Below are 23,746 nucleotides of genomic sequence, written 5' to 3'. Positions count from 1 at the left end.
CAAAGCTACAACCAGGATTATGAGATGTCTCATAGCTACATAACTAGGCCTATCCATGGCTATGCCTATAACATGATTATAACATAACAGGGTGACTATAATATGCAAATAATTCACCTTTACCGTATTTAGCCCATAACACGACTGTAATATGGTCATGACATGATTATAACATAACTAACTACCCCTTTCTCTCTCTCTCTGTCTTTCTCTCTCTCTCTCTCTCTCTCTCTCTCTCTCTCTCTCTCTCTCTCTCTCTCTCTCTCTCGCTCTTCTCTCTCTTTCTGTCTCTCTCCCATCTCGCTCTTCCCAGCATGAGAGACTGAGCCAGAGCTCAAATTCTCCCCAAGCCCACACCAATTAACATTCACGCCAGAGAAGTTAGTGAACGAGAAAGAAATGGTGAAAGTGGGACGACCTCCTTTTGAACACATGGAGGGGTGAGAGAAAGAAGGTCTGTGTGTATGTGTGTGTGTGATACCAGTATGTGTGTGTGATACCAGTATGTGTGTGTGATATCAGTATGTGTGTGCGATACCAGTATGTGTGTGCGATACCAGTATGTGTGTGTGTGATACCAGTATGTGTGTGCGATACCAGTATGTGTGTGCGATACCAGTATGTGTGCGCGATACCAGTATGTGTGTGCGATACCAGTATGTGTGTGCGATACCAGTATGTGTGTGTGATGCCAGTTTAGAACAATGGTTCCCAACCAGGGGTACTAGAACCCCTCGGGTACTTGGCCTATCCACAGGGGGTACTTGAGAAGACCAATGAGACCAAAGGCTTACTGGTAAAATGCACATGAGGGGGTACTTCAAGGGTACTCCGGGCAGAGCAAAATTCAGTTAGTGGTACAGTATGAATGATGCTACACAACAATCTAATGGAATGTATTGATTAGTTGCTTGATTGATAGATTGATGAACAGAGTAGTTGAAATACAATGACACCTGCCTGCATGTTAATAGCCTGAGAGGATCCAGATCTGCTTCTGTAGATCATATTGCCTCAGCTTAATCAGGACTGTACACACCCAGTATAAGTATATGACTGTACACTCTCACTATCACACTTTATCAGCTGACCTGCGTCCTTATCTGGTTCCTGGGTGGTGAGGCAATTGTGTGTGTGTTAATGTCAGTAAGGCAGGTCAGTATCACAGAAATAGAATAGAACGGGCTTGGAACCTCTAACCCTGGCAATTTGAATTGTAAACTCATGGGTACACTCGCAATGACTGCCTGGTATTGTGATGCAATAATTTCCATGGTAATGTAGAATCTTCATTCAAATTATGTTAACTGATGCAATGGAATGTATTGTTTGTAATGTTGATTCAACAAAGTACAGCACAGATTGATGGGTACACTTCCTGCTTTTACTTCCTGCTTTGCTCCTATGGGTACACCTGCCAGTCCACCCATTATACATTTACGTCATTTAGCAGACACTCTTATCCAGAGCGACTTAAAGTTAGTGAGTGCATACATTATTTTTTATTTTTCATACTGGCCCCCGTGGGAAGCGAACCCACAACCCTGGCGTTGCAAACGCCATGCTCTACTAACTGAGCTACATCCCTGCCGGCTATTCCCTCCCCTACCCTGGACGATGCTGGGCCAATTGTGCACCGCCCCATGGGTCTCCCGGTCGCGGCCGGCTACGACAGAGCCTGGATTCGAACCAGGATCTCTAGTGGCACAGCTAGCACTGCGATGCAGTGCCTTAGACCACTGCGCCACTCGGGAGATTATGCCATCATTGACTTGAATGGGGACGCCCGTTCTATTCATTCTATTTCTATGGTCAGTATAGCTTCAGCAGGTCACACGGTAATGTGCAGTGCAGGTATGGGACAGACATCAGCGATACCATGGGAACAGACTTGCGCCACACACACAGTCCTTGTTCTGTGACAGTGTATGTGTGTGTCCTCTTTGATATCAGCGCTGTGATAAAAACTGGAAACATCTCTCTTTATTACTTTGACATTTTCGCTCTCTCGTTCTCCTTTCACTCTCCTTTTTCTCTCCCTCTCTCTCGCTGCCTCAGAGGGTAGAGCTGACAACCAATATCATACATCCCTCTTCTATGTTTGTTTGTGTGTGTGTGTGCATTCGTGTGATTTACTTCTGTGTGTGTCTTAAATATAACCGTGGGCCAACTAAAGGCTGTAATCCCAGGGAGTGATTAGATTAGAGGATAGGTCAGTGTGTAATCTAATGAACTCTCACAAATGCACCTAACACTGTTAGAGCTAGCACCACACACACACACACCACACACACACACACGTAAATCACTCTAATGCTGTAAATCAGGACATGAAAGCACAAGACGGGGTACACAGTAAACACACTAGTGCTCTCGTATCTCTTTACCCTCCCTCTCTTCTCCCTCTCCACCACTCTTTCTTACCCTATCTATTTCTCTATTCTGTCTGTGTAGGCTACCTGAAGACTAGGGGACTGAATATAGGTCAACACAACCTTACCAGACATAATAAGAGCATAACAGAAGTGTGAGTGAAGAGGAGCAGTGACTGTGGAGTGAACTCCCCTGTGCTAAGTGCCAGATCGGTTTACCCCAAACCTCTCAACACACACACACACACGGTGTGTGCTGGCCACAGCACTCCACTGTCTGAACTAATGGCGTCATCTCTTAATCCTGAGACCCTCTGTATGCTGGTTTCTGTTTATGCTGGATTCAATGAATTCAACACTAATTTAAAACACCTCTCTGATAACAGCTAGTGTACTGTTCCATACAATTAGTTTTACCTTTAATTTTCTCTTGCTTCACCAAACATTGTATTTGTCAGACTCAGTCATGCTAATAAAGGTTGGTTAAAATTTGATTAATTGAACAGGGAATGACTCCAGATTGATTGGTCGGTTGGTTGCATGGAGACAGAGAGAACTATCTCTGTTGCTGCTCCTATTTTAAAGTGACACCAGAACAAGAGAGAGGTAAAGTAGGACAAGTCCTCATGGACCATTTCTCTCTCTCTCTCTCTCTCTCTCTCTCTCTCTCTCTCTCTCTCTCTCTCTCTCTCTCTCTCTGTGTCGCTGGTGGGCAGAAAAGTGCTGTCTCGCACACTCTCTTTCTCTCTGTTCTGTCTCCCTCTCTATTGCTTGGGTGATCGATAGCGTTGGTATGCTGAAATGAGAGGGGTTCAGGGTGTGTCACTCATGTATGTGTATGTGACTGGTGTATGCGAGTGAGTCGCAGTGATGAGTAGCCTTGCAGAGAAGTCAAAGGGGAAACAGAGGCTTATAAAATGTGTGTGTGTGTTCGCCCATCCATAATGTGCGGTCTATAGCCACAGTAAAGAGAAAAAGAGAGTAACAGAGAGAAGCTGTGTGTATCAGATGGACGGTGACACCATCCTGAATCATACCCACTGTTTATAAGGTCAGAGATAGAGTTCTATAGGGTTTTAGAGGGGATTGGGCTACACTTCTGACTGTGCTCTTAGTTCTACTTTGTCATTTCCTCTGCATATTTCTATGTCTATGTTTGGCTGTCAGTAAATGGATGACATAGCAGGAGGCTGGCCCTGCTCTGTTCACTTGAAGTGTGTGTTTGGGGAGCGTGTGTGTGTGACAGAGGGGGAGAGTGTATCTCAATAGATTAGCCCACTTCTGATCCTGACAAACCTCTTGGTTTCTCACTTTGGGATCTGAGCCTGACCTCCACACCACGTGAGTGTATGTGTGTTCGTTTGTGTGTGTGTGTGCGACCGTACATGTGTTTGTGGGTGCTCTATCTCAACATGTTTTGTTAATGTTGTTTTTAGCTTCATACTATAGAACTGTGATGCTACGCAGTTAGATAACTGTGACTGTAGGACAGTAGAACTGCTGCTGCTGGTACTGCAAGTATGTACTGTTTGTTCATGTTTGGTCTTTTCATTATAACATCTGTCTGTCCCGTTTGGTTCCTAATGAATACACCACTAGTGTCCAAGGTCTGAACCGGTCTGCCTGTCGTAGTGGAGCCTACTCTCTAACCCTTTCCCCCTACTCCAGCAATCCTTATTTTAGTCTTCACCCCTTCCTCTATTCCCTCTCTCTTCTCTCTGTTGCTGTTGACTGTGACATGGTTGGGTGGGGGTGGGTGTGTGTGTGTAACACACTGCGATTCACTACCCCCCTCATGTATCCCATCACCCAACACTCAGCGGTAAGGACACAGCATCCACAGGAAGTGTGTCAGAGAGAGCATGTGTTCAGACACACACACACACACACACACACACACACACACACACACACACAGGGAATAATGTGCTAGTGACTCGTCAGCCCAGAGGGTTGTTGATGTTTACAGCACGTGTTTAGTGGTGTATTGGTTAGCTAGCTAGCTCATTAGCATGTTAGCTGTCTTCCACAGGCCAGGAGGGCTTCTTACTGGTAGTTAATGGATTGATTCATGCCAGGCTAGGTATGCACTCACCTGGGGTCTATTCATTAGTGCAAACTGTTGAAAAATGTTTTGCAACAGAAAACAGTTTACAATTAAAATGAGAGTTTCTATTGGACAAATACAGATAGGTTTGTCCCGTTTTCTTCCGTTTGGTTCCTAATGAATACTCATGTCTGAACCAGTCCCCGATAGATCTGTCCAGGCCTGGAGTTGATTAGCTTGGTAAGGACACATAGAACTGACTACCTAATAATAATCTCTCTCTTTGTCTCTCTTCACTCTTTCTTTTTCTCTCCCTCTTCCCAGATGGTTCCCTCCCAAAAGAGCCCAAAGGAGACTTGTCCAGTCAGCTACCAGGTAGGATGACACACACACACACACCAGCGTTCTGTGTTCCTGTGATCTTCTACGCTCCCTTCCCTTTTCTCTCGTTTTGTTTCACTGTTTCATCTGGGATCTACCATTGATGTCTGTCTGTCACAGCAGCATGTGTGTGTTTAGTGTGTGTGTGTGTTTTGACTGGGAGTGTCTCTGCTGAAGTCTCCCCCTCATCTCTCCAGTCTGGTCTAAAACATCTTTGTTTTACTTCCCTGTTTGTAGGCAGGGTTATAGGTCAAGCCTATTGTTCTGAGTCATTCAGCAGTGATGTCACTGGTCTGCCTTATAAAGGGTAAAAATACGTGATGTCATCTAAGATATAAAGGTTGAAACCAGTCCATCTGGTGGCATGCTCTCTCTCCCACTGGTAACACTGGGATAGGGGGAGGGAGGGATGGGAGGAGAGGGGGATGGAGGAAGGCATGTATGAAGAGGGGGATGAAGAGATAGTGTTACGTAACCCTGGTTGTGCCTTTGGTCCCTGACAGATGTATGTTTAGTATGAAGGGGCTAGGGTGGGCTTATTTTCTCTCTCTCTCTCTCTCGCTCTCTCTCCTCATCCCTCTCTCCAGGTCATTGGGGTAACCTTGGCCTGTGTCTCAGTCTCTTACTCTACCCTGTTATTAGAAGTCTGGACGGATGCAGCGAATGAGACGGGGAGAGATGGAGAGATTCAACTGGCACACAGACATTCTGGGGAAAACAGGATGGTCAGAGGGAGAGAGAAGGAATAGGGGAAAAAGCGAGGGAGTGAGAAGAGAAAAGTAAGCAGGGAAAAGAGAGAGGAGGACGGACCGATGGAAAGATTTGAAATCTATTATCAATGCTGGTCACTAGCACAGATGGGCAATTTCTTTTTTTTATGTGTGTGTTTTTGTGTATGTCAGCTGTACCCACAGTGAGGGCATTGTTAGAGTGCCACAGCTGTGGCTGATCAGCCTGGCCATCAGCCAATAAGATCGCCCCCTCAGTCTCCCGAGCCAATAGGATCACACCCTCTGTTTCACCGACCAATCAAATCTCCTCCGTGAGGCTGGGAGGTGGGAGAATCAGATGTCAATCAAAGTTACAAAACTAGGCTAATAGGGGGGTAGAGTAGCTGGCAACAAGACAGAGAGAGAAAGACAGAGCGGGAGTGTGAGAGAGTGCACTGTCTAGTAAATAATTACTAACAACAATCTGGTTGATGAACTAGTAGAGAGAACGGTGAAGGGAGGGAGAGATTAAAGAATGCTTAAGCCCTGAGAAAACTGAAAGCGATAATATTAAGAGGGAGAGGGGGAGAGACTCTCTAGTGACAATCCTCTCAGTCAGGACGTAGTGACACCTGCATCTATCTCACACACACATATTCACATTCCAGACTCACATTCTCTCTCTCTCTTTCTCTCTCAATTCTAAAGGCTTTATTGGCTTGGAAAGTGTTAGCACACATTGCCAAAGCAAACATATAGACACATATCAAATCAATGATAACGCAGATAGATAATAGGAACAATTATAATACTCAATGAGTAATAACAATTAACAGGACAATACAGTAAGAAATAAATTAGGACAATAATTAAATGGTGAGAAAGACATAGGTAGCAATGTTATTGCTTTGGTTGGTCGTTCTACTGGCTGTCCCTACGGGTGTGGCAGGAAGCTACATATTTTGCAGCTAATATGGCACAAAGGGGGTTTTCTCCCAATAGTTATTGGATTTTCTCAGTTTCAGTTTTTGTTTCATAGTCTTTGGGGAACAAAATTGCCCATAAGTCTGTATAGTTCTGTCAGATATTCTGCCACGTGTACTGTCTTACAGTACTTTGATTTTTTGTGGTGTCTTTTATAGGCACGGGAAGTACTATTACTATACTACTACTATTTTTATTTTCTTCTGCCAACATGGGGGGGGACGGTGATCATTTTTTGTCGAGGCGGGAGGGGGTGCTGAATTATTCTTTTTTTGACTGTGCTACAGACTGCTATGTTTTTATTTTATTTATATTTTTCGGGGGGTGCTTCAGCACCCCTACTTTCACTATGGTGTCTTTCAAATGGGTGATATATTTTTCTTTTATATTTTGAGCCAGATCCTAATTTGATAGATATTCAAATGGTATAGAAAGCCCTCCTTGCTTTGTCTTTCAGTTCATTCATGGCCAGGTTGAAGTTCCCTTTGGAGCAAATTCTTTGTCCCAAATATGTGGAGCCCAGTAAAAAAGTACAGTGCATTCGGAAAGTATTCAGACCCCGTGACCTTTTCCACATTTTGTTACGTTACAGCCTTATTCTAAAATGTATTAAATCATTTTTTCCCCTCATCAATCTACACACAATACCCCATAATGACATAGCAAAAACAGGTTTTTAAATATTTATGCAAATTCATGACAAATAAAAAACGGAAATATGACATTTACATAAGTATTCTGACCCTTTGCTATGAGACTCGAAATTGAGCTCCGGTGTATCCTGTTTCCATTGATAATCCTTTTACAACTTGATTAGAGTCCACCTGTGGTAACTTCAATTGATTGGACATGATTTGGAAAGACACACACCTGTCTATATAAGGTTCCACAGTTGACAGTGCATGTCAGAGCAAAAACCAAGCCATGAGGTCGAAGGAATTGTGGAAAAAGTCAAGGGGTCTGAATACTTTCCGAATGCATATATTGGTTTCCTTGACATCTGGACCTTTTTTGGAATATCTTAATATTTGTATTTTTTTCATTGACTGTCAGTGCCCAGGTGTGACAGAACTGTTGCAGATTATCTGTTGCTCTAGCTCATTTTTTGTGGGGGACAGCAACACCAGATCATCTGCATACAGGAAGCATTTTATTTCTGTGTTAAGAGTGAGAGCAGGGGCTGTTGATTGCTCAAGCGTTTTGGCCAATTCATTTATATAGATAGTAAATTGACTTGAGCTCCCCTGTTTTACTCTGCGCCCTTGGGAAAATAAATCTGTATGTTTATCTCCAATTTTGACTGCATATTTGTTATTTCCGTACATTGATTTGATGGCGTCATATGTTTTTACACCCACACCAATTAATTTGAGTAAAATGCCTTCATGCCAAATTTAATCAAATGCTTTTTGGAAATCTACAAAGCAGGAGAACATTTATTTTATTTTTATTTACATGTTTATCAATTAGGGTTTGTGTAGGGTATAAATATGGTCTCATGTTTTATAATTGGGTAGGAATCCAATTTGATTTCACTGAGAGAGTGCAGTAATCTGTTGTTCATGACAGCGCATAATATTTTCCCCAGGTTACTGTTGAAAGAAATGCCACGATAATTGTTTGGATAATTGTCTGTTATCCAAACAATTCTCCTCTCTATTCCCATATCCTCCCTGCTCTACTCTGGAGAATGGGAACCAGCTTTTTGGAATCCCAGGAATTCCAACACAGGCCTCAGTTGGAGAATGCCAGTGATGCAATGTATTTAGGCACGCCCCCTATGCTATCCCAAACCTACCATTACCCAAATCGGCCTGACCCATTCTCTCGCTCTGGCCCCTCATGAGGCCCCTGTAACAGCTGGCTTCAGATCAGTTGTCATGAGTTTAATCCTGACCATAACCATTATGAGATTAGCACTTTAACATGCTCTGGATCATCATATCAACGTGTTTGAGTGAGAGATGGTATGAAGAGAACTTCTCTCCTCCTTCTGCTCTCCATACCTCCCTCTCCATCTGTCCTGGCAACTGGCATATACTGACTGACACACACACACACCCATTTCTCATCTGTGCATGTTTGTACGCGTTTATAGTGTGTGTGTGTCTGTAAATTACTTTGCGGCTGCAAGGAACTATTGCTCATTTGACCTCTTGGAGCCCTCCTTAATCTGCAGCCTTTGATGTGTCTGTGTGTTTGTGTCCAGTCCTACATAAAGAGAGACCGATTATGTAGGCTTTCACATGCAGCAGAGATTGATTTGGTCTTGCCTTATTTGCCCTGAAATGACACATACTGGCCTTGTTCTGATTTTGACCATGAACATGACGTCATGGTCATCATTCTCAGAAGAACAACCTACAGAATGGTCAAGTTCAGTAACAAGGACATACACACACACACACACACAGACACACACACACACTCTGTAACACAGGATTATTTGACCCTTTGTCACCTGCTAACGTAGGATTCCATAGATGCCAGACATAGCTACAGCCAATCTATGGTTTGACTTGCTGGCCTCTGAGTAACTCCTCACCCAAATATCCCCCCCCCATATTCCCTCTATCCTTTCTCTCTCTCTCTCTCTCTCTCTCTCTCTCTCCTTCTCTCTTTCCTTCTCTCTCCTTCACTGCCGGGGCTGGGGGTGGTCATGGTTCTGTTGGTCCGTCTCTGACCATTGTCTGACTGCTGTGTTGTGGTCATGTTCCAGGATTGAGGAGTTTACCACATCAGTCACCGGCTTCATTAATAAGTGCATCAATGACATCATCTCCACAGTGACCATACGTACATATCCCAACCAGAAGCCATGGATTACAGGAAACGTCCGCACTGAGCTAAAGGCTAGAGCTGCCGCTTTCAAGGAGTGGGACACTAACCTGGATGCTTATTAGAAATCCTGCTACGACCTCTGACGAACCATCAAACAGGTAAAGCGTCAATACAGGACTAAGATTGAATTCTAATACAAAGGGAACCCAGCCGCGAGCCTGCCAGACGAGCGAAATGCTGTATATGCTTGCTTTTAGGCAAGCAACACGGAACCATGCATGAGAGCACCAGCTGTTCCGAACGACTGTGATCACTCTCTCCATAGCCGATGTGAGTAAGACCTTTTTAAACAGGTTAACATTCACAAGGTGGATTACCAGGATGCATGCGCTGACCAGCTGGCAAGTGTCTTCACTGACATTTTCAACCTCTCCCTTACCCAGTCTGTAATGCATACATGTTTCAAGCAGACCACCGTAGTCCCTGTGTCCAAAAACGCCAAAGTAGCCTGTCTAAATGACTATCGCTCAGTAGCACTCGCACCTGTTGCCATGAAATGCTTTAAAGGCTGGTCACGGCTCACATCAACACCATCATCCCAGACACCCTGGACCCACTCCGATTCACATACCACCCCAACAAATCCACAAATGATGCAATCTCTATAGCACTCCACACTGCCCTCACCTGGACAAGAGGAACATCTATGTGAAAAGGCTGTTCATTGACTACAGCTCAACGTTCAACACCAAAGTGCCCTCCAAGCTCATCACCAAGCAAAGAACCCTGGTACTGAACACTTCACTCCGCAACTGGATCCTGAACTTCCTGACTGGCTGCCCCCAGGTTGTGAGGGTAGGCAACAACACATCCGCCATGCTGACCCTCAACACGGGGGGCCCCTCAGGGGTGCGTGCTTAGTCCCCTCCTGTACTCCCTGTTCACCCACAAATGCGTGGCCGTGCACGTCTCCCAACACCATCATTACATTTGCTGACGACACGGCGGTGGTAGGCCTGATCACCAATGACGATTAGACAGCCTATAGGGAGGAGGTCATAGACCTGGCAGTGTGGTGCCAGGACAACAACCTCTCCCTCAACGTCAGCAAGACCAAGGTGCTGATCGTGGACTACAGGAAACGGAGGGCCAGGCACGCCCCCATTCGCATCGACAGGGCTGTAGTGGAGCGGGTCGAGAGATTCATGTTACTCGGTGTGCACATCACTAAAGATATATCATGGTCCACACTAGGGCTGTTACGGTGACCTTATTACCACCACACCGGCGGTCACAAATCATGATGGTAGTCAAATTCCATGTGACCGTTTAGTCACGGTAATTAGGCTTCTCCAAGCTCTGATGCTACTGATGGTCATTAATAGCCTACCAAACTTACTAACTCGATTGTACTCAGCGCTCTATTGTCCCTCTACTCACTCTGACATCAATGCAAATGTAATCGAAAATCGAACACTTCATGAGAGCCCATGAGCTCATGTTGCGCAACATTTCTATAGACATTTACATTACATTTTAGTCATTTAGCAGACGCTCTTATCCAGAGCGACTTACAGGAGCAATTAGGGTTAAGTGCCTTGCTCAAGGGCACATTTACGTCATTTAGCAGACGCTCTTATCCAGAGCGACCCACAAATTGGTGCATTCACCCTATAGCCAGTGGGATAACCACTTTACAATTTTTTTTTTTTTTTTTTTTTTTTTTGGGGGTAGAAGGATTAATTTATCCTATCCCAGGTATTCCTTAAAGAGGTGGGGTTTCAAATGTCTCCGGAAGGTGGTGAGTGACTCCGCTGTCCTGGCGTCGTGAGGGAGCTTGTTCCACCATTGGGGTGCCAGAGCAGCGAACAGTTTTGACTGGGCTGAGCGGGAACTATGCTTCCGCAGAGGAAGGGGAGCCAGCAGGCCAGAGGTGGATGAACACAATGCCCTCGTTTGGGTGTAGGGACTGATCAGAGCCTGAAGGTACGGAGGTGCCGTTCCCCTCACTGCTCCATAGGCAAGCACCATGGTCTTGTAACGGATGCGAGCTTCAACTGGAAGCCAGTGGAGTGTGCGGAGGAGGGGGTAACGTGAGAGAACTTGGGAAGGTTGAACACCAGACGGGCTGCGGCATTCTGGATGAGTTGTAGGGGTTTAATGGCACAGGCAGGGAGGCCAGCCAACAGCGAGTTGCAGTAATCCAGACGGGGAGATGACAAGTGCCTGGATTAGGACCTGTGCCGCTTCCTGTGTAAGGCAGGGTCGTACTCTCCGAATGTTGTAGAGCATGAACCTGCAGGATCGGGTCACCGCCTTGATGTTAGCGGAGAACGACAGGGTGTTGTCCAGGGTCACGCCAAGGCTCTTCGCACTCTGGGAGGAGGACACAACGGAGTTGTCAACCGTGATGGCGAGATCATGGAATGGGCAGTCCTTCCCGGGAGGAAGAGCAGCTCCGTCTTGCCAGGGTTCAGCTTGAGGTGGTGATCTGTCATCCATACTGATATGTCTGCCAGACATGCAGAGATGCGATTCGCCACCTGGTTATCAGAAGGGGAAAGGAGAAGATTAGTTGTGTATCGTCAGCGTAGCAATGATAGGAGAGGCCATGTGAGGATATGACAGAGCCAAGTGACTTGGTGTATAGGGGAGAATAGGAGAGGGCCTAGAACTGAGCCCTGGGGGACACCAGTGGTGAGAGCACGTGGTGCGGAGACAGCTTCTCGCCACGCCACTTGGTAGGAGCGACCGGTCAGGTAGGACGCAATCCAGGAGTGAGCCGCGCCGGAGATGCCCAGCTCGGAGAGGGTGGAGAGGAGGATCTGATGGTTCACAGTATCAAAGGCAGCAGACAGGTCTAGAAGGACAAGAGCAGAGGAGAGAGAGTTAGCTTTAGCAGTGCGGAGAGCCTCCGTGACACAGAGAAGAGCAGTCTCAGTTGAATGACCAGTCCTGAAACCTGACTGGTTTGGATCAAGAAGGTAATTCTGAGAGAGATAGCAAGAGAGTTGGCTAAAGACGGCACGCTCAATAGTTTTGGAAAGAAAAGAAAGAAGGGATACTGGTCTGTAGTTGTTGACATCAGTGGGATCGAGTGTTGGTTTTTTGAGAAGGGGTGCAATTGTGTGAGAAATCAGAGTGATGGCCTCTATTAAAAAGAGGAGGATCCAATCAGCTTTCTATAGGCTAGGCCTACTATATTTATTTCTCAACTTTCCAAATATTAAGCACATTGCTTCTCTTTACAACAGGAGTATAGCCTACCTGGCTGGCATGAAAATGAACCACGGGAAAAGCGTCCTCCATTCGCTATTTAAGTGCATAGATGACATGTATTGGTCCATTCTAAATCAAAACAAATTTCACACATATATTATTTAGTATATGTAAAGACAAGATTAAATCAAAAATAGTTTGATGGGTGACAATATTAGCCTGTCACTTGTGAATGATATATTATCACTTGTGAATGATGCCCAGCTTAAGGCAAGAAACAGCGCATGCCTTTTTAGCAACTTTTTCAAATCACAGTAGGACACCTCATGTAGCCTAGTCCATAGGCCTACATGTTTTGATAAGGTTTGTATCACAACTAAAGTGGCCAAATAACTTATTAAAATGAAGCACATTAATCCGCTTTACAACGGGTGTAGAGCCTAACTGGCATACATATGCAGCACAGGAGTTTCATGTTTTGGGAAGAACATTTTCACCATAAAAATGCACCTTTATAATAAAAGCATTACATGTATAATCGCATTTCTGGTCACTTTTGAGAACGGTGTTTTCCTGCTAATTGAACATTCGCACTTATAGCCTACTGCCGTGTGCTTATTGCTGCGCTTATAATGTGAAGAAATGGCCTAATAGTTTATCAACATTTTTAGATAAACGTTCTCATCTGTTGTGTCAGCCTCATTGCTTAAAACAGGTTTTTTGATGTTAGTGGTTGTATTAATTTGGGATCTATCGCATCCCACATCTGTCCCAGACTATATTTGGAATATTTATTTCTCGTACAGAATAGAATAGGTCAACTTTTGTACTATGGCGGATAGTAGATTGACATAGGCTAGTGCTTTTGCTGTTCGTTAGGCCTACCTATCTTGTTGGCTGACGAAAAGTGAATGTGGACAGTTCTTCCAATATCTTCAATATGCGCCTCGGATTTGGATAAGGATGCGTGCGGTTGCATCCCCGATGTGTCTGCTTCACTTGTAGCCTGTGAGAAAGACCTGATCACGTGACGGAGAGCCAAGTGAGTGAGAGGTGCTTCGGCACACAGCCGAGAGAAGGGAATTATAATTATTATATTCAGCCCAAGGGCACAATGGCCACTGGCCACAAAATGCATGGATTTTTTTACGGCGCATTACGGCCACACAAAGAGGATGCAGCCGGGAAACTCGAGTCATTATCAAATGATTGTCAAATTGTGAATGAGAGACTGATGAAGTGTGTACAGCCTGCCTAAAAAACTAAGCAGTGCTCATGCCTTTCATGCGACTTTTTTCAAATCATCATTAGTCGCATCATACAGCCTTAGAATGTATTATAAATCTAAACATATAGCCCAACATTTGTATCACAACTAAAGTTGCATAAATAACTCTAAATTAAGCATATACAGTGCATTCGGAAAGTATTCAGACCCCTTCACTTTTTCCACATTTTGTTCCGTTACAGCCTTATTCTAAAATGGATGAAATTATTTTTTCCCCTCATCAATCGACACACAATACTCTACAATGACAAAGCGAAAACAGGTTTTTAGAAATGTTAGAAAATGTATAAAACATAAAAAACATAAATACCTTATTTACATAAAGATTCAGACCCTTTGCGATGAGACTCAAAATTGAGCTCAGGTGCATCCTGTTTCCATTGATCATCCTTCATGTTTCTACAACTTTATTGGAATCCACCTATGGTAAATTCAATTGATTGGACATGATTTGGAAAGGCACACACCTGTCTATATAAGGTCCCACAGTTGACAGTGCATGTCAGAGCAAAAACCAAGCCATGAGGTCGAAGGAATTGTCTGTAGAGCTCCGAGACAGGATTGTGTCGAGGCACAGATCTGGGGAAGGGTACCAAAACATTTCTGCAGCATTGAAGGTCCCCAAGAACATAGTGGCCTCCATCATTCTTAAATTGAGGAAGTTTGGAACCCAGACCTTTCCTAGAGCTGGCTGCCCAGCTAAACTGAGCAATCAGGGGAGAAGGACCTTGATCAAGGAGGTGACCAAGAACCCGATGGTCACTCTGACAGAGCTCCAGAGTTCCTCTGTGGAGATGGGAGAAACTTCCAGAAGGACAACCATCTCTGCAGCACTCCACCAATCAGGCCTTTATGGTAGAGTGGCCAGACGGAAGCCACTCCTCAGTAAAAGGCACATGACAGCCTGCTTGGAGTTTGTCAAAAGGCACCTAAAGGACTCTCAGACGATGAGAAACAAGATTCTCTGGTCTGATGAAACCAAGATTGAACTCTTTGGCCTGAATGCCAAGTGTCACGTCTGGAGGAAACCTGGCACCGCTCATCAACTGGCCAATACCATCCCGGGCTCCTGAGTGGCGCAGTGGTCTAAGGCACTGCATCTCAGTGCTTGAGGCGTCACTACAGACCCCCTGGTTCGATTCCAGGCTGTATTACAACCGGCCGTGATTGGGAGTCCCATAGGGCGGTGCACAATTGGCACAGCGTCGTCCGGGTTTGGCCAGTGTAGGCCGTCATTGTAAATAAGAATTTGTTCTTAACTGACTTGCCTAGTTAAATAAAGGTTAAAAAAAGAAATATCCCTATGGTAAAGCATGGTGGTGACAGCATTGTGCTTTGGGATGTTTTTCAGCAGCAGGGACTGGGAGACTAGTCAGGATCGAGGGAAAGATGAATGGAGCAAAGTAAAGAGATCCTTGATGAAAACCTGCTCCAGAGCGCTCAGGACCTACGCCTGTTCACTTTCTAATAGGACAACGACCCTAAGCACAGAGCCAAGACAACGCAGCCAAGACAACGCAGGAGTTGCTTCGGGACAAGTCTCTGAATGTCCTTGAGTGGCCCAGCCAGAGCCCTGACTTGAACCCGATCTAACATCTCTGGAGAGACCTGAAAATAGCTGTGCAGCGACGCTGCCCATCCAACCTGACAGAGCTTGAGAGGATCTGCAGAGAAGAATGGGAGAAACTCCCCAAATGCAGGTGTCAAGCTTGTAGCGTCATACCCAAGAAGACAAGGCTTGTAATCGCTGCCAAAGGTGTTCAACAAAGTACTGATTAAAGGGTCTGAATACTTATGTAAATGTCAATTTCAGTTTTTTATTTTTTATACATTTGCAAACATTTCTAAAAACCTGTTTTTGCTTTGTCATTATGGGGTATTGTGTGTAGATTGAGGAAAAAACTAACAATTTAATCAATTTTAGAATAAGGCTGTAACGTAACAAAATGTGGAAAAAGTGAAAGGGTCTGAATAATTCTGACTGCACCGTAGGAGTACCTGTTTCTTTGTTAACCACTCAACACAGAATAGCCGCATGTGCACACTCCCTCAAATTGTTTGGAGAAAATATATTTTATATTTTCAGTTGTATTCTTCATACTATAAAATAATGCCACGGAATTCTAAGCAAATCTTGTCTGCTAAATGAACTAGTGTAGCCAACAGCCATATGGCATAGCCAGATCAGGGCCTAACATAAGGACAACTTAGAGTATGCTATCTGTTTTTCTGAAATAGACTACATTTTCTTCAGATCATGTTTCTTTAAACCTGTCTTAAATAAATAATGGATTTATTGTGATGGTGTAGGCTATATTACATGGATTTATTAGACTTTGTATAATGTAGGTGTTCCAAAGGTCTGCATCAGTGGCTTGTAGGCTATGCGTGGAAGCCAGGAGATGCTAAATGTGTTTATGTTAATTAACGGTCAATTACCATGAGACCGGCAGTTATTCGCTTGACAATCACCAGCTGAAAGAATGTAAGGACCGCCACACACACCAACACAATTGTGAAGAGGGCACGACAATGACTCTTTCCTTTCAAGAGGCTGAAAAGATTTGGCATGAGCCCTCAGATCCTAAAAAAGTTATACAGCTGCACCATTGAGAGCATCTTGACTGGCTGCATCACCGCTTGTTATGGCAACTGCTTGTTATCCAACCGCAAGGCGCTTCCGAGGGTAGTGCGTACTGGGCCGAGCTCCCTGCCATCCAGGACCTCTATACCAGGCGGTGTCAGAGAAAGGCCCTAAAAATCCAGCCACCCAAGTCAGACTGTTCTCTTTGCTAGTGCACGGCAAGCTGTACCGATACAGAAGGTCTGGAACCAACAGGACCCTGAACAGCTTCTACCAAGCCATAAGACTGCTAAATAGTTAGTCCGGGTAGCTATTTGGTTAACTATTTAACTATCTGCATTGACCCTTTTTGCACCAACTTTTTTGACTGCTGTTACTGTATATTATCTGTCCTGTTGACTAGTCACTTTATTCCTAGTTATATATACATATCTACCTCAATTACCTCGTACCCCTGCACATGAACTCGGTACTGGTACCCGTGTATACACTGACTGTACAAAACATTAGGAGCAACTTCCTAATATTGAGTTGCACACCACACTTTTTCCAATTCGTAAGGGGATGGGCCTCCTCTGTAGCTCAGTTGGTAGAGCATGGCGCTTGCAACGCCAGGGTTGTGGGTTCTATTCCCACGGGGGGCCAGTATGAAAAAAATGTATGCACTCACTAACTGTAAGTTGCTCTGGATAAGAGCGTCTGCTAAATGACTAAAAATGTAAACATGTAAAAGGTTTCGAAAGCATTCCGCAGGGATGCTGGCCCATGTACTCCAATGCTTCCCACAGTTGTGTCAAGTTGGCTGGATGTCCTTTGGGTGGTGGACCATTCTACACAAGGGAAATTGTTGAGTGTGAAAAACCCAGTAGCGCTGCAGTTCTTGACACAAACCGTTGTGCTTGGTACCTACTACCATACCCCATTCAAAGGCATTTACATTTTTTGTCACCCTCTGAATGGCACAATCCATGTCTCGAGGCTTAAAAATGATTTTTAACCTTTCTCCTCCCCTTCATCTACGCTGATTTGAAATGGATTTAACAAGTGACATCTAAGGGATCATAGCGTTCACCTGGCTTCACCTGGTCATTCTGTCATCGAAAGAGCAGGTGTTCTTAATGTTTTGTATAGACAGTCTATAGCCAAGTTATCGTTATTTCTCTATTTTATTTTTCTCTGCATTTTCGAGAAGGGCCCGTAAGTAAGAATTTCACTGTTAGTCTACACCTGTTGTTTTACGAAGCATGTGACAAATACAATTTGATTTGAATTCTCTCTAAGCCACACACACAAACACAAACTGAGGGAGTTAAAACGTGAGATTAAGAGCAGTTTGGGTAGAAGCCTGTTCCTCTCCTAAACTGACACAGGACACCAGCTCACACAGGAGGGGCTCCTAGCTTCTTTTCTTAGCATATATTGGCCTAGCTTAGCACCACTCCTCAAAAGCAATAGTTCTTTTTGCCCAAAAAGTATCTCTTAGCCTTAGGGCAAATTCTTGTCTTTCACAATGTAATTAGCATCTGTTTTGGCGTAGTTTAGCATTGTAATGTAGCTTAGCTGGGGGTTGTGTTAGCAGAGGAGCTAGTTCCACATGCTACATGGCCGGTTGGAGTGACAGACTTTGGAAAACTGGAAATGTAACATGCAGACGTGTTGGTATTGGAGGAGAATAACATCCTCACTGGTGACCCTTTCACGTGTGGCTTTACACTCAGACAGGCTCCGCTCTCATCCAGCTGACAGGTATGCCAAATGTTTTGGGTGCATCATCTGAAATGGCAACAGGTTCCTTTTTATAGTGTACCACATGGTGCTCTGACCAAACATAATGCAGTATATAGGAAATAAGAGCCATTTCAGATTCAGCCTTTGATCAGGAGAGGAAGTATCTTTAGAGTATCATTGAGATGCACTATTCCACTCTCACCTCTTTGGTTTGAATGGTAAAGTAAAGGTTAAAGACGGACACTTTTTCGAAGAGTGAGGGAGGGAAAGAGATAGAGGACAGAGAGAAAAAACTGAAAGTGACCATCCCTCCATCCATGTCTTTTTGCTGTGGTGGAGTCAGGGTGACATCATCGTCTGCAGCAGCATTGCAGGGTTTTTACTTTTCTTTCTTCCTCTTTTTTCTCGTTCACTCATTTTATTTGCTCGTCCATCCTGGCTGTCACTTCTCAGCTGCTTTCATAAATCCTCAACTCTCTCTATTTCTCTTTCTCTCTCGCTCTCTAAAATATTTGTTTGTGGCCTTGTGTATCAGATATTTGTGTGTATAGTTGCGGCAGTAATTCTATGGATTATGGCCTGTGTCTAGCTGATACCATAAGTGTAAAGATGTGTGTGAAGAAACACATCCTACTGTGTGTGTGTGTGTGTGTGTGAGCTGTATTTAAAAAGCAATTAGCTGTTTTATTTCCTAATCCTTAAAATGCACTGTGGGATTAATAATGGACCCAATGACACACAGACAGACAGACAGACAGACAGACAGACACAGACACCCCTCTCCCTCCCCTTGACTGAGTATGGTTGTGGGAGTGTAGAACGTGCTCCAGAAGCTCACCACAGGGGCAGCTGAATATAGACGAGCTCCGGTCAAAACACACTAGAAGTAACACTGGAATTATTATGGAATACAGAGCAGGGCCAAGGAACACACACACACACACACACACACACACACACACACACACACACACACACACTTCTGCTTCCTACAGGCAGACTACTAGGAGCCTGTCTGAGTGGTCGCTACTCTCCCATGTGGGTGAGTTTATATAATTTAATAGGGAGGAGGGCTATTGCTATAAGGAGCTATACAGTAGCAGTTTAGTGAATTCACAGAGAACTACAAGGCTTTCACTGTAAACTTTCTCACCTCTACTACCCACTAGTGTACACACACACACACACTTTCATCTACTGTAAAGACAAACCTTAACGTCCATCACACACACATCACCATTCAAGACTATGGTAGCCCACTGAGATAAAACCTAGGTATTTGGCTATTGCGTGAACCACCTCCGCTCTCTTAGGTGGGTGGGCTTAACAATACAATTTGTATTTATTTATATAATCTCATTGGACCCCCTCTGGGAAGTTGAGACAATTTAGAGAAAGATGGAAAGAGAGCGAGAGAATGAGAGTAAACTATACATCATTATTTTCTTGTCACCTCAGATATTGGAGGATTACTAGAGCAATACATACTCCCACAATGCCTTTGGGAGGGGAGGGGAGGCATGCCATGCAGTATATTACCAGCCCCCAGATGTCTGTGTGTGTGTGTGTGTGTGTGTGTGTGTGTGCTACTTTCCCCCAAGCTCTAAATGTATGGTCAGGAATAGCAGCACGATAGAAAGAAGCATTTATAATGAGTGTGTATAGTGTGTGTGTGTTTGGGTAGGCGTGTGTGTGCTCACTTACTCCTCTGTGAGGCGCTGTATCATTGCAGAAAGAGAGTAATGACTCTCGCTCTCTCCAATTCAATGGGCTTTATTGGCATGGGAAACATTTTTACATTGTGGAATAGATAAAACCATTGTTTTATATAAACAATCAGAAATGAACAGTAAACATTACACTTCAAATACAATTTTAATGGTCACATACACATATTTAGCAGATGTTATTGCGAGTGTAGCGAAATGCTTGTGTCCCTAGCTCCAACAGTGCAGTAGTATCGCACAATTCACAACAATACACACATCTAAAAGTAAAAGAATGGAATTAAGAAATATATAAATATTAGATTGAGCAATGTCAAAGTGGCATTGACTAAAATACAGTAGAATAGAATACAGTATATACATATGAGATGAGTAAAGCAGTATGTAAACATTATTAAAGTGACTAGTGTTCCATTATTAAAGTGGCCAGTGATTCCAAGTCTATGTATATAGGGCAGCAGCCTCTAAGGTGCAGGGTTGAGTAACCAGGTGGAAGCCGGCTAGTGATGGCTATTTAACAGTCTGATGGCCTTGAGATAGAAGCAGTTTTTCAGTCTCTCGGTCCCAGCTTTGATGCACCTTTACTGACCTCGCCTCCTGGATGATAGCGGGGTGAACAGGCCGTGGCTCGGGTGGTTGATGTCCTTGATTATCTTTTTGGCTTCCTGTGACATCGGGTGCTGTAGGTGTCCTGGTGGGCAGGTAGTTTGCCCCAGGTGATGCGTTGGGCACACTGCACCACCCTCTGGAGAGCCCTGCGGTCGATGTGGATGGGGGCGTGCTCCCTCTGCTGTTTCCTGAAGTCCACGATCAGCTCCTTTGTTTTGTTGAAGTTGAGTGAGAGGTTATTTTCCTGGCACTACTCTCCCAGGCCCCTCACCTCTTCCCTGTAGGCTGTCTCGTCATTGTTGGTAATCAGGCCTACTACTGTTGTGTCGTATGCAAACTTGATGATTGAGTTGGAGGCGTGCGTGGCCACGCAGTCATGGGTGAACAGGGAGTACAGGAGGGGGCTGAGCATGCACCCTTGTGGGGCCCCTGTGTTGAGGATCAGCGAAGTGGAGGTGTTGTTTCCTACCTTCACCACCTGGGGGCGGCCCGTCAGGAAGTCCAGGACCCAGTTGCACAGGGCGGGGTTCAGACCGTGTTATATTACTGGCTATGTTAATTAACGATGTGCAAATAATCGAAGTATGAAAGGGAAAATAAATAAACATAAATATGGGTTGTATTTACAATGGTTTGTGCTTCACTGGTTGCCCTTTTCTTGTGGCAACAGGTCACAAATATTGCTGCTGTGATGGCACACTGTGGTATTTCACCTACGAGATATGGGAGTTTATCAAAATGTGGATTTCTTTTCAAATTCTTTGTGGGTCTGTTTAATCTGAGGAAAATATGTCTCTCTAATATGGTCATACATTTGGCAGGAGGTTAGGAAGTGCAACTCAGTTTCCACCTTTGTGGGCAGTGGGCAGAGCCAGGTCTGCCACTGAGTCTGTACATAGACAAAGCTTTACTTGGTCCGGTATTCTGCCACTGTACTCTCTGTTTAGGGTCAAATAGCATTCCAGTTTGCTTTGTTTTTTGATTAGTTCGTTCCAATGTGTCAAGTAATTATCTTTTTGTTTTCTCATGATTTGTTTGGGTATTGCTGTCCTGGGGCTCTGTGGGGTCTGTTTGTGTTTGTGAACTCTTCTCTAGATTCAACTCTCTGGAGGTGATGGCTTTGTTTTGGAAGGTTTGGGAATCGCTTTCTTTTAGGTGGTTTTAGAATTTAACGGCTCTTTTCTGGATTTTGATCATTAGCAGGTATCGTCCTAAATGGCACTGCATGGTCAATCCGACGTCTGCAATGGCCGTGCAGCATTTACTGTAATACGGCCTCTGCAGAAGTCAGGGCATTAATATTTATTGTGCTTCGCGGATCAGCGCAGAGCTGTTGTGAAGGAAGTACAGGACCTCCCGCCCCCACCTACCATCAACCAATCATGTCAATGCGGAGCTATACGGAGCCCTCCGCATTGTTACACAATTTCAGAGGCACACGGCGATGCGGTACGGAGCTCAATTTGGCCTCTGCATGCCTCCGGAGCGCCGCAATTGCGTCACACCCTCCATACGGAGATTCCGACCACATTTTCAGATTAAGCATAAATTGGCTTTTAATTCTGCTCTGCATGCATTCTTTTGTGTTTTACGTTGTACATGGAGGATGTTTTTGGCAGAATTCTGTATGTCTCAATTTGGTGTAGTCCAATTTTGTGAATTCTTGGTTAGTGAGCAGACCCTAGACCTTACAACTGTAGGATGCTGAAAACGCAGATCCCACAGTAGTTATTGGGGTCAAATTTGGGGTGATCAGTCCTGGGTTCCAAATATTGGGGAAGATGCCAGAGGTGAAGACGATGTTAAATAGTTTAAGTATAGCCAATTAGAATTTGTGGTCTGTATATTTTGTCATTTAATTTAGGATACCATCAACACCACAGGCCTTTTTGGGTTGGAGGGTTTGTATTTTGTCCTGTAGTTCATTCAATGTAATTGGAGAATCCAGCGGGTTCTGGTAGTCTTTAAAAGCTGATTCTAAGATTTGTAATTTATCATGTATATGTTTTTGCTGTTTGTTCTTTGTTATAGGGCCAAAAAGATTGGAGAAGTGGTTTATCCATATGTCTCCATTTTGGATAGAGAGCTCTTCGTGTTGTTTGTTTAGTGTGTTCCAATTTTCCCAGAAGTGGTTAGATTCTATGGATTCTTCAATTATATTGAGCTGGTTTCTGACTGGTTTCTGTACTGTTTGTGTTTCACCATAGTGAAGGCATAGGCTCAGGTTTTCTTGGTCTCTGTGTTTGTGGTTAGATAGGTTTCTCAATTTCTTTCTTAGGTTTTTGCATTCTTCATCAAACCATTTGTCATTGTTGTTAATTTTCTTTGGTTGTCTGCTTGAAATTTTGGGATTTGATAGGGAAGCTGAAAGGTCAAATATACTGTTTAGGTTTTCTACTGCCAAGTTTACACCTTCACTATTGCAATGAAACGTTTTGTCCAGGAAGTTGTCGAAAAGAGATTGAATTTGTTGTTGCCCAATTGTTTTTTAGTAGGTTTCTACACTACCTTCCTTCCATCTATAGTAGTATGCAGTTTGTTCGGCTTTGACATCTCATGATTCAGTATTGCACTGTTTAGGTAGACTGTGATTTTGCTGTGATCTGATATGGGTGTCAGTGGGCTGACTGTGAACACTCACTCTGGGTTGAGGTCAGCGATAAAGTAATACTTACAGTACTACTGCTAAGGGATGAGCTGTAGGTGTACCTACCATAGGAGTCCCCTCAACCCCTACCATTGACTATGTACAGACCCAGCTTGTGACAGAGATGCAGGAGTTGGGACCCATTTTTGTTGGTTGTTTCGTCGTAGTTGTGTCTAGGGTGGAATATTGCAGATGGAATGCTGTCACCTCCAGGTAGATGTTTGTCCCCTGTGTGCTAAGAGTGTCAGGTTCTTGTCCAGTTATGGCATTTAGGTCGCCACAAACTAGTACATGTCCCTGGGCCTGGAAGTGGTTTATCTCCCCCTCTAGGATGGAGAAGCTGTTATCGTTAAAGAATGGGGATTCTATTGGGGGGATGTAGGTAGCACACGTGGACATTTTCTCTGTTGAGATAATCTCCTGATTTATTTCTAACCAGATGTAAAATGCTCCTGTCTGCTCTATACCAAATTAGCATACCCCCTGAGTCTCTTCCCTGTTTTACTCCTGGTAGTTTGGGGGATGGGACTACCAGCTCTCTGTAACCTAAAGGGCAACCCGTGGGTCCATCTCCTCTATACCATGTTTCTTGTAGGATGACAATGTCTGTATTTCCAATTTCTTTGATGAAGTCTGGGTTCCTGCTCTTTAGGCCAAAGGCAGATGACC

The 23,746-nt window shown here is 44.3% G+C and overlaps 1 protein-coding gene across 6 annotated transcripts in view; it reads left to right on the top strand.

The window, feature by feature from the left end:
* Positions 1-23,746, top strand: part of LOC121571881 (triple functional domain protein) — a 108,517-nt gene that overhangs the window by 4,966 nt on the left and 79,805 nt on the right. For all 6 annotated transcript variants that reach the window (XM_041883653.2, XM_041883655.2, XM_041883657.2 and 3 more), the window contains exon 2: positions 4,744-4,794. In XM_041883653.2, coding sequence (XP_041739587.1) covers positions 4,744-4,794 — 51 coding nt within the window. The remainder of the gene's footprint in view (positions 1-4,743; positions 4,795-23,746) is intronic.

The sequence above is a fragment of the Coregonus clupeaformis genome, chromosome 8, assembly GCF_020615455.1.
Source record: "Coregonus clupeaformis isolate EN_2021a chromosome 8, ASM2061545v1, whole genome shotgun sequence".
Lineage (NCBI taxonomy): Eukaryota > Metazoa > Chordata > Actinopteri > Salmoniformes > Salmonidae > Coregonus > Coregonus clupeaformis.
The sequence above is the reverse complement of the archived record's forward strand: the minus strand, read 5'-3'. Positions and strand labels throughout refer to the sequence as shown.